The sequence below is a fragment of the Neoarius graeffei genome, chromosome 11 (assembly GCF_027579695.1).
Source record: "Neoarius graeffei isolate fNeoGra1 chromosome 11, fNeoGra1.pri, whole genome shotgun sequence".
In the NCBI taxonomy this organism is placed as follows: domain Eukaryota; kingdom Metazoa; phylum Chordata; class Actinopteri; order Siluriformes; family Ariidae; genus Neoarius; species Neoarius graeffei.
Window position 1 is genome coordinate 53,903,104 of NC_083579.1, and position 12,356 is coordinate 53,915,459.

Sequence of the window (12,356 nt, forward strand, 5' to 3'; positions counted from 1 at the left end):
CGTCAGAGTCTCAGCGGTGCGGAAGCATTTACTCAAAACATCGCACACCTGTGTTGTTAAGCCTCAACTGCAATAAAAAGTAAGTATATTTTGTTTTCATGAATTTAACATCATCTTGTATATGATACCGGTTTGATTAGTGATAGTTCCTGCATTTTAGACTCTGATAGGAACTGATACTTGACTCTAGAGTTGCCTAGACAATTATAAGGAACTGCTGATTAATTAAAGCTCACATCAGTACAGAAGAAACCTGGTGCTCAGGGGCAAAATATCACCTGGCTAACTATTATGCTACAAATCAAGCTGAAATAAATAATAAACAATGACATTAATATATTTAACAACTGACACAAACTGTCCAAGTCACATTAAACAGATTAAGCACCAGCTATCTGTGAGACATGTGTTTGTGCATGTCTTGATTTCATTTTCTTTGAACAATATCACTAAGCTGAGGTCATTGTCAAGTGAAATGCCAAGACTTGATCTGTTCAAAACTCCGACTATAGAAAGCGAAAGTGTGCTGGCATTACCAGGTAACAATGCTTTAAAAAGTATTTGCATAGAAAAAAAAAAACTACCTGACACAAGTCTGTTGTCAGAGGCCACACTTTTATTTATTCTTAGTTGTTCATATCTCATCTCATCATCTCTAGCTGCTTTATCCTTCTACAGGGTCGCAGGCAAGCTGGAGCCTATCCCAGCTGACTACGGGCGAAAGGCAGGGTACACCCTGGACAAGTCGCCAGGTCATCACAGGGCCGACACATAGACACAGACAACCATTCACACTCACATTCACACCTGCGGTCAATTTAGAGCCACCAGTTAACCTAACCTGCATGTCTTTGGACTGTGGGGGAAACCGGAGCACCCAGAGGAAACCCACGCGGACACGGGGAGAACATGCAAACTCCGTACAGAAAGGCCCTCGTCAGCCACGGGGCTCGAACCCAGACCTTCTTGCTGTGAGGCAACAGTGCTAACCACTACACCACCATGCCGCCCCTTGTTCATATCTAGATTTTTTAAAAATTATATTTATTCAGCTGTGGCTCAGTGGTTCAGGCCACAGCACTGCCAAGCTGCCACTGTTGGTCCCATGGGCAAGACCCTTAACGCTAGTGGCTCTCCATAAACACCTCAACCCCACACAGAAGTGGGGAAAAAGATGCAAGGAGAGGAATACTGTTATTTATTCATCTGGCACCTAGTGTGTGTAATATACAGATTGAAAATGTCATTACATTCAATTATGTAAAAATTATTTCTAAAAGAAACCCAAGATATGATGTAAATTTATATGTTGATGTAAAATTACTTCATGATGCTGTGTGAACTCCAGTACAGTGGTGCTTGAAAGTTTGTGAACCCTTTAGAATGTTCTATATTTCTGCATAAATATGACCGAAAACATCATCAGATTTTCACACAAGTCCTAAAAGTAGATAAAAAGAACCCAGTTAAACAAATGAGACAAAAATATTATACTTGGTCATTTATTTATTAAGGAAAATGATCCAATATTACACATCAGCGAGTGGCAAAAGTATGTGAACCTCTAGGATTAGCAGTTAATTTGAAGGTGAAATTAGAGTCAGGTGTTTTCAATCAATGGGATGACAATCAGGTGTGAGTGGTCACCCTGTTTTATTTAAAGAACAGGGATCTATCAAAGTCTGATCTTCACAACACATGTTTTTGGAAGTGTATCATGGCATGAACAAAGGAGATTTCTGAGGACCTCAGAAAAAGCATTGTTGATGCTCATCAGGCTGGAAAAGGTTGCAAAACCATCTCTAAAGAGTTTGGACTCCACCAATCCACAGTCAGACAGATTGTGTATAAATAGAGGAAATTCAAGACCATTGTTACCCTCCCCAGGAGTGGTTGACCAGCAAAGATCACTCCAAGAGCAAGGCATGTACGGTAATAGTCTGTGAGGTCACAAAGGACCCCAGGGTAACTTCTAAGCAACTGAAGGCCTTGCTCACATTGGCTAATGTTATTGTTCATGAGTCCACCATCAGGAGAATACTAAACAACAATGGTGTGCATGGCCGGGTTGCAAGGAGAAAGCCACTGTTCTCCAAAAAGAACATTGCTGCTTATCTGCAGTTTGCTAAAGATCACGTGGACAAGTCAGAAAGCTATTGGAAAAATGTTTTGTGGACAGATGAGACCAAAATAGAACTTTTTGGTTTAAATGAGAAGCGTTATGTTTGGAGAAAGGAAAACACTGCATTCCAGCATAAGAACCTTATCCCATCTGTGAAACATGGTGGTGGTAGTATCATGGTTTGGGCCTGTTTTGCTGCATCTGGGCCAGGACAGCTTGCCATCATTGATGGAACAATGAATTCTGAATTATACCAGCAAATTCTAAAGGAAAATGTCAGGACATCTGTCCATGAACTGAATCTCAAGAGAAGGTGGGTCATACAGCAAGACAATGACCCTAAGCACACAAGTCATTCTACCAAAGAATGGTTAAAGAAGAATAAAGTGAATGTTTTGGAATGGCCAAGTCAAAGTCCTGACCTTAATCCAATCGAAATGTTGTGGAAGGACCTGAAGCGAGCAGTTCATGTGAGGAAACCCACCAACATCCCAGAGTTGAAGCTGTTCTGTATGGAGGAATGGGCTAAAATTCCTCCAAGCCGGTGTGCAGGACTGATCAACAGTTACCGGAAACATTTAGTTGCAGTTATTGCTGCAAAGGTTCACATACTTTTGCTCCTCACAGATATGTAATATTGGATCATTTTCCTCAATAAATAAATGACCAAGTATAATATTTTTGTCTCATTTGTTTAACTGGGTTCTCTTTATCTACTTTTATGACTTGTGTGAAAATCTGATGCTGTTTTAGGTCATATTTATGCAGAAATATAGAAAATTCTAAAGGGATCACAAACCTTCAAGCACCACTGTATGTCCTTCACTGTCTCCATCTCCTTCTGTCTTCTATTCCTGGAAATTCGACCTTAATACAGAAAAGGCAATGCAGGAGCTCATACAGTCAGAGGAAGCAAGTGTTTGGCTTCATGTGTTCAGATGAAACACAATGGCAACTTCCTGTTTTCTTTCGATTCGAAAGAACTTCCCACAATATCTGACATGTGTATAGTCGCCAAAAATAAAAGGAGTGAGTTAAAGAAGTGAGGCCTAGCCTCCACAATGAGGAGCTTTGACTGAAAACATAGACAGGTACTAATCATAGAGGAGCTGCTTATATATTTGCTGAAAGATTAGAAGGACTATGAGGGAGAAGATGTGAAAACATCAGTGGATTATTTTACCTCTTTGAACCTTTGCGTTAGATTCCTATTGCACAGATTCAATGAGAGCAGTGTATTTGGAGAAGTGTGAGTGTGCAGCGATGGAGAACCTCAGTGAAGATGGTTTAGAGAGATGTAAAGAGTTTGGGGACTGGTCCACCTGCAGCTCTGAACACTGGGATGAGGATCACGGAGACAGCAGTGGCTTTGGGGACTGGACCACTTTTAAAGAAGGTCTCAGTGAAGAGAGTGACTCTGTATACTTATCATCTCAGGAAGGACAAACTTCTGACCATGAAAACAAGGTAATTTTTTATACTTCAGCTATTATGCGTGACATGTTTGACCATGAAATAGAAGCTCTTTGGAGAAGTGTAATAGTTCTTTATAGATCGCCCTCTTCATAGATGTGATTTCTTCTTGTAGCTGTGATCAAGGTCTTAAACAGATAAAGGACCAGCTATCTGTGAGATGTGTGTTTGCACATGTCTCAATTTAATTTTCTTTGAAAGGGGAATGCACTGGTGAGAAATTTTCTGCACGTGCTACAGCAAACACGCCAATATCTATTACAGTTGCATTTGTAAATACTACTAAATATGGTTATACATCCAAAAGTCAGTATGAATCAGTGTTCTTACTGAAAATGGAGTCTTTTAAACATTTTAAGTAAAATAAATAATGTAAATTGTAAAATTACATTACAGGCATTTAGCAGACACTTTTTATCCAGAGCCACATCACACACACACACACACACACACACACACACACACACACACACACACACACACACACACACACACAGCACCTAGGGACTAATTGGGGGATTAGTTGCCTTGCTCAAGGGCACTTCAGCCATGGATTTTCTTGCAGGTCCAGGGAACTGAAGTGGCAACCCTTTGGGCCCAAGGCTGCTTCTCTAACCTTTAAGCCATGGCTACCCCAAACATAGCAAAAAAAAAAAAAAGTATATTGCAGAAATAGTGAAGCAAAATAATGACCATTAGAAATAATAATATTTAAAAGAAAAAAAATTAAACATACATTTAAAAATGCTTAATTGAACACCCTAAAAATGTTCTTCAGTTCATCTATGTAGAAACCTACAACAGAATGTTTGATAAGCCGTTTGATAAGCTAAGAGACCTTAACTGTGCAAACAGCCCTTTGCAATGTTTTCGTTCTGAGTGTAGGTTTTGATATTAATTTTCTGGTAAATTAAAGTAGAACAGTCTGCAGTCAGACAGGAAAAGCTAACAGTACTGAGTGTGTGAAAATGTACAGGACAGTATGAGAACATTATCGTTATTTGAGCAAAAAAAGATTATCATCATCACAGTAGTACTTCTTGGGAAGTGAAAAACTCTGGAGAATACAAATTACACATACAATAAAGCAGAAACTTTCATTCTGGGTCAGTGTATTAGGATTCTAAGTCGAAACCTTTTAGAAGACAAGAACCATTAATTATCCAAAGCATTACTTTTTTCCCCTTATCCCTTGAGGATTTTTTTTCTAATAGAGTAATGGATATGCACTACTTCTACACTTATGGCGAAATTTATTCAGGCTCATAAAATGCTGATAAATAGCATAATTTTTTGTTAAATTGCTATCAGAAAATGAAACTTAAGTCTGAAAATATAATTAAAACTAAACTGCTCCATATAAAATAATCTAAATCAAAGTGCATGGAAAAAAATTTTGACTACTAAAGCTTGTGTATGTGCAGGTAGAGAGAGGTGATGAGCCCTGGGTTACGATCCATGATTGCTTTCATGTTGAGGAGATAGCGAGAAATACGGACATGATGGATGTCCTGCCACTGTCACAGCTCCTGCACAACTCCACACACACTCCTGCCCCTCCAGCAGTACTATTAAAGTGAGACATGATTTGTGTATCATAAAAGCTCAAGTATATTGTCAACTAATGGAATGTGTTCTGCTTCTTTCTGGTTCTTTCAATCTGTTCTGCTTCTTTTTCGGTCCAGAAAGGGTGTCAGCTTTTACCATAGTCTGTTGTGTGAGTCAAAGCCTCTGAGCATCATGGGTCCGAAACAAAACTTGTATTCCTACAAGCAGCTCACTGACACACTACAGATTAAACAATCCAGCACTTTACAGGTAAGCAAAGAGAAAGTATGGACACATTTACTACTGTGAAATAGTTGGTAGGTGACAACAACAATAATAAAAATTTGTATTTTTTATTTATTTTTTTTATTTCGAACATGTATAAAAAAAATGTATGTAACTATTTGTACATACAAAAGAAAGAAAATGAGAAATTGACAAAAAAAATAAATAAAATAACATAAAGAGCTAAGACATTACAAAACACCGCACATTGTTCGAAAAAGGAGTGGGAAGAAGTACAATACTTTTTTTAATTTCCCATCCCTTTTTAACTACCCCAAAATCCAAACTACATTAATACACCTATAAAAATATATACCATATATACACTTCATGAATATCTATATAAATATATAATTACAAAAATAAATATATACTACATACCATATATATATATACACTTCATAAATATCTATATAAATATTTAATTACAAAAATAAATATATACTACATACCATATATACACTTCATAAATATCTATATAAATATATAATTACAAAAAAAAAATATATATATATATACATACTATATACCATATATACATTTCATAAATATATAAATATATAATTACAAATAAATATCTACTACATACCTATCCCTGTAAATATGAAGATATAAACTATCCCCATAAATAAATATATATATACCATATATACCATATACTAAGTTAGTTCTAATATAACAAATCAACCCTATTCTATTTATCCCTCATCATCCTCCGTTAACATACTTATACTTGTTTAAAAATATTTTTGTACCTTTTTTTTAAACAGATTTATATTTGCACTTTGTTTTATTTCTGTCTCCAGTCTGTTCCATAAAGTCACCCCACAGCTCGATACGCACGTTTTTCATATTTGTTCGAACCTTTGGTTTTTTTTAAATTTAGGTCTCCCCTTAGATTATATCCCCCCTCTCTCTCACTAAACATTCCTTGTATAATAATAATAATAATAATAATAATAATAATAATAATAATAAGCTGAAAAGGTTTGAATTAATGTGGCAAACATACAACCTAATAAGACCAGAAAAGATGGAATTTATGCAGAAAAGTGGATGAACTTGGAAGAGAAAATGAGAATTTTTCTAGGTTATACTAGAGCCCTAGGGGTGCAAGTGGATTAACTGAAGTAAGGAGCTGTTGGTCATTACATTTGCAGCACACAGATCTACCTCACCTTGGGTTTGAGAATCCTGAAAGTTCCTCTGCTGTTCTTATTCAAACTAAGGTAGGTTTTAATTGTTTTTGGAGAGATTGCAATGGGGCACATAAGTGCAAAACACATTAAAAAAATAAAAATGCAACAGTAAAAGAGAAAACACCACAACAAAACCAAAAACAAACAGCAACAAATTCAGTAAACAGTAAAACTGAAAAAGCACGCCAACTATGGAAACACGGCAGTAAAACCAAAACCAAAGAAACACAGCAACAAAACCATAAAACAAACAAGAAACTTAGAAAAACCTACAGTAAAACAAAACTTAATTTGCTATTGTGTTTTCTGATTTGCTGTTGCACTTTTGGTTTGTTAATGTGCACTTACAGGCCACCGTAGGTCTGGCCGAAAGTCTGAATTTGTAATTGCAACTTGTTCACTAAACACTTGTCCTGTATTTGTGTGTGTAGCTAACAGCACCCACGTGGTGTCAGAATTCGCCCGGATTCCTCTATCAGATCTCTCACCAGTGGCTCAACCATTACTGTTTGAGACTATAGAATCATCAGGACAAGAAAGACTTGCTGTAATGACCCATGCTGCCTACTGCAGTGAAACACCGATATCCTGTATACAGTCTTTCTGACAATAGACGTTTTATTTTTAGTTGCACACATTAGACATAAGTGTTGCAACAGCTTGAGAATATTCTGAATGTGAAATAAATTCACTCAATATATACATCCATTATGCTTGATTTTAAAAAAAAATCATAGTTAAAAACCTTTTACACACTTTTACATGCCTAGAGAATTTACATCACCCATCATAGCTGCAGTCTATATTCCACCGGATGCTAATGCCAAGCTAGTATTGAAAAAAAAACCTCTCTTCTGTGCTCAATAAACAGCTAACCACACACCCGGTGGGGGTTGTGCTTGCTAGATTTCACCAAAATGTCTCCTGTCCCATCAGAGGGGCCAATACATTAGACCATGTTTATACAAATGTTGCTAAGCCTTACAAAGCCACTACTTCTCCCCACCTGGGACATTTTGCCCACCTTTCTTTGTTTCTGCTCCCAAGTACACCCCATCATCAGACATACGAAACCAATAACAAAGACAGTTAGTGTGGCCAGAGACTGCTAATGTTATACTACAGCAGCAGTTTGAACACAGTGGTTAGGGTTTGTTTGCCATACAAACCACCACAGGGTTGCATGTTGAAATTGAGGCATATACTTCTTTGGTTTTGGATTACACAAACACATGCATTGATAATGTCACCACTCAAAAGGTAAATTTTCCTGAATCAGAAACTCTGAATGAACCGTGAGGTTCGCCAGCTGCTGAGGGCACATGGCAATGCTTTCAGATCAGGTTAAGAAGAGGCCTATAGCTCTTCTAGGGCCAAACTGAAAAGTGGCATTAGAGAAACCAAACACCAGTATAAATTACACATTGTATAGTATAGTATATAGTATAGTAAACTTTATTATCCCTGTGAGGGGCAATTTGTTGTACAGCCAGCAGAGAATAAAACACAATACAACAAAACATACAGCATACAATCATAATGAAAACAAGGTGCACAGATATTACAGGGAGACCGATCATGACAGACTGTTGTTTATGAGACCAATAGTTACAGTGACAAATAAACTTTTAAATCTGTTCGTCCTACATTTTGGTACCAAGTACCGAAGACCAGAAGGCAGCAGCCTATATTCAGAGAACAGCGGGTGACTTGGGTCAGCCAGGATAGCTTCTGCTTTCCTGGTGGCTCTAACTCTGTACAAGACAGAGAGCTCCTCAAAGTTGATCCCAGCAATCTTACCACACATTTTAACAATGCTGTTCAACCTGTTCCTGTCTTTCAATGTGAGGGACCCAAACCAGCAAATAAAAGAAAAGGTTAAAACAGACTCAATAAAATAACAATAAAACACTGAGGACTGTTTCAACAACACAGACCCCCCATCAAATGTGGCAGGGGATTCAAGAAATCACAGACTAGAAACCTAAATCTACAGCTACACCAATCAATAATGCCAACTTACTGAACAGTGAACTGAATGTTTCTACTGTATGCCCACTTTGACCTCAGCAACAAAGAACCAACTATCAAATTCCCCCACCCGACCAGCCCCTCCGCTTCTTTAGCACTGAAGTGCTCAGGGTAAACCCAAGGAAAGCTGCTGGCCTGGATGGCATCCCTGGCAGTGTGCTACAGTCCTATGCCAAACATTTACTAACATTTACAATCTGTCACTGGCCCAGTCAGTTGTTCTCAAGTGTCTGAAAACAGCCACCATTATTTGTGTTCCAAAGTATTCTATAGTAACAAGTCTGAATGATTTCAGGCCTGTTGCACTCATACCCATCAAGTGCTTTGAGAGGTTGGTTCTGGGTCATCTGAAAGCCTCCTTACTTCCCTTATTGGACCCCTTTCAGTTCACTTACCATTCAAATAGGTCAACAGAGGACATAATCACCACTGTATTGCACTCTGCTTTGACACATCTGGATTACCCAAATAGCTATTTGAGGATGTTGTTGGTTGACTTTAGTTCAACATTTAACACTATCCACCCATCCATGCTGGTCACTAAACTCTGTGACATTAGGTTTAAGGCCTCTGCATGCTCTTGCGACAAGGCTTTCGCAGATAGCTTTTCGCAGACAGTTGTAATTTATCGTTGAGCGGGGAGTAATAGGCGTGCGCAATGTTATTCACCGCCACAACGCAAGGGGGCGCGAAGTCGCGAAATCGCTAGGAGTAGTTGGTGGGTGTGGTTAGTGGAGTGTTTATCCTCCGGTTACTTATAATGACTAGAACTGGAGTCGTATAGATGTACGTACTTCCTCACTTCCTCAATCAACCGCTCTTCATGCTGCTCCATCTTTGCTCGTGTTTTTAAAAATGGCGGTCGTGAAAACAAACCAAACCGGGAAAGTAGGGAAGCGGAAGTGCGTGTACAGCAGATGTAGAGTGGACCAATCAGAGCCCTCTTGTCTGCGACGCTGTCTGCGAGGCTGTCTGCGGTGCTCACAATTTTTGGGAGGTGCGCGCAGAGCGTCTGCGGGGGGGGGGGGGGGGGGGGGGCGCTTCGCAGACGCCATCTGCGACGCCATCTGTGAGGACTGGGTTGTCAGCATAAATTGGCCTTTAGTCCCTCCACACGTAACTGACTCCTGGACTTCCTGACCGACAGTCAGTCAGATTGGATAATCAAACTATTGCCATCCTAACTCTGAGCACTGGAGTCCCACAGGGCTGTGTCCTCAGCCCCCTCCTCTATTCCCTCTTCACTTATGACTGCAAAGCTTTACATGGTAACACCATCATCAAATTTGCAGACAACACCATCGTGGTAGCTGACACAGTGAATAGCTGACAACAATGAGTCCACCTACAGGGAGGAGGTTGATTGCCTGGTTAGCTGGTGCACAAAGAAACGTTTGGACTTAAATGCCAAGAAAACCAAACAGCTCACTGTGGACTACAGGAAAACTGGAGCCAGCACACACAAACCCATCTAGGTCTACAGGTCCGAGGTGGAGTGGGTTTCCAGCTTTAAGTTCCTTGGAGTCCACATCTCAGAGGATCTCTCTTGGTCCTCCAATGCATCTCTCCTCATCAAGAAGGCACAACAGTGGTTGTACTTTCTGAGAACACTAAAGAAAGCTCAGCTTTCATCAAGGAGCTTGATGAGCTTCTGTCGGTGCTCTATAGCGAGCATACTGGCCTAACACATTACAGTGTAGTATGGGAACTGCTCTGTCACCAATAGGAAGGCCCTTTAGTGGGTGGTGAAAACCACTGAATACATCACTGGCACCCAGCTCCCCTGCATTGAGGACATCCATCGGAAACAATGCTCGCAAAGGGTGCATAGCATCATCAAGGACATCTTGCACTCAAACAACAGACTGTTCAAATAAACTACCTTTAGGGAAGTGATACAGAAGCTTCCGCACTCATACCAGTAGGCTGAGGAACAGCTTTTTACCTACAGCTGTTTCTCTACTACATAAACAAAAACTGTTGTACTAACAAACTTTATACACATGCACACTGCATATTGTAATGTATGTTGTATTGTATCTGCACATGTATATATGTACTACAGTATATTTTATACTGCATATTTTACATACAAGGCAGCATGGTGGTGTAGTGGTTAGCACTGTCGCCTCACAGCAAGAAGGTCCGGGTTCAAGCCCCGTGGCCGGCGAGGGCCTTTCTGTGTGGAGTTTGCATGTTCTCCCCGTGTCCGCGTGGGTTTCCTCCGGGTGCTCCGGTTTCCCCCACAGTCCAGAGACATGCAAGTTAGGTTAACTGGTGACATCTAAATTGACCATAGGTGTGAATGTGAGTGTGAATGGTTGTCTGTGTCTGTGTGTCAGCCCTGTGATGACCTGGCGATTTGTCCAGGGTGTACCCTGCCTTTCGCCCGTAGTCAGCTGGGATAGGCTCCAGCTTGCCTGCGGCCCTGTAGAACAGGATAAAGCGGCTAGAGATAATGAGATGAGATGAGATTTTACACACACATTATATATTACACACACACTGTATGTATGTATGTATGTATGTCTCATCTCATCATCTCTAGCCGCTTTATTCTGTTCTACAGGGTCACAGGCAAGCTGGAGCCTATCCCAGCTGACTACGGGCAAAAGGCGGGGTACACCCTGGACAAGTCGCCAGGTCATCACAGGGCTGACACACAGACAACCATTCACACTCACATTCACACCTACGGTCAATTTAGAGTCACCAGTTAACCTAACCTGCATGTCTTTGGACTGTGGGGGAAACCGAAGCACCCGGAGGAAACCCACGTGGACACGGGGAGAACATGCAAACTCCGCACAGAAAGGCCCTCGTCAGCCACGGGGCTCGAACCCGGACCTTCTTGCTGTGAGGCGACAGCGCTAACCACTACACCACCGTGCTGCCCATGTATGTATGTACGTATGTATGTATGTTTGCTAATATATATATCATCTGTCAATAAATGTATTTATTTATCCTAATACTCTAATTACACTATTCATATTACAATAGGTGGGCGGCGTGGTGGTGTAGTGGTTAGCTCTGTCGTCTCACAGCAAGAAGGTCCTGGGTTCTGTGTGGGGTTTGCATGTTCTCCCTGTGTCCGTGTGGGTTTCCTCCGGGTGCTCCGGTTTCCCCCACAGTCCAAAGACATGCAGGTTAGGTTAACTGGTGACTCTAAATTGACCGTAGGTGTGAATGTGAGTGTGAATGGTTGTCTGTGTCTATGTGTCAGCCCTGCGATGATATGGCGACTTGTCCAGGGTGTACCCCGCCTCTCACCCATAGTCAGCTGGGATAGGCTCCAGCTTGCCTGCGACCCTGTAGAACAGGATAAGCGGCTACAGATAATGAATGGCTGGATATTACAATAGGCCTGTTAACTTTTACAATCCCAAATCAAAGAAGGTGCTTGTCCCCTCTGTCCCCAGTAGAGAATGTGTTTTGAATTTTGAAGCAGAAAATATGACCCCATATTGTTGAATACCTTAAGACTTGTTTGCAGGAAGAATGGGACAAAATAATACCTGAAGCACTTCATCACTTGGTGTCTTCAGTCCCTAAACATCTTTTAAGTGTTGTGAGAAGGAATGGCAACCTTATAAAGTCGTAGAAGTTTTATTGCCCCGATTTTTGTGAAATATGTTACAAGAATCAAAATCGAAATGTGCTTATTTTGAAAAAACAATAAAGCTCATGAGGTAAAA

The 12,356-nt window shown here is 40.3% G+C and overlaps 1 protein-coding gene across 2 annotated transcripts; it reads left to right on the plus strand.

Moving 5' to 3' along the window:
• si:dkey-229e3.2 (uncharacterized) lies at positions 1–7,507 on the plus strand. Of its 2 annotated transcripts, XM_060934201.1 has the most exons (6): positions 1–79; positions 3,327–3,589; positions 5,020–5,171; positions 5,281–5,413; positions 6,589–6,657; positions 7,059–7,507. In XM_060934201.1, exons 2-6 carry the CDS (start codon positions 3,347–3,349, stop codon positions 7,146–7,148), a joined length of 687 nt encoding a protein of 228 aa, XP_060790184.1. In that variant the 5' UTR covers positions 1–79; positions 3,327–3,346; the 3' UTR covers positions 7,149–7,507. The 2 variants fall into 2 exon arrangements, with proteins under 2 accessions (XP_060790184.1, XP_060790185.1); XM_060934202.1 differs by lacking the exons at positions 1–79; positions 6,589–6,657 and having other exon boundaries at positions 3,094–3,589.
• The last annotated feature ends 4,849 nt before the right edge of the window (positions 7,508–12,356 follow it).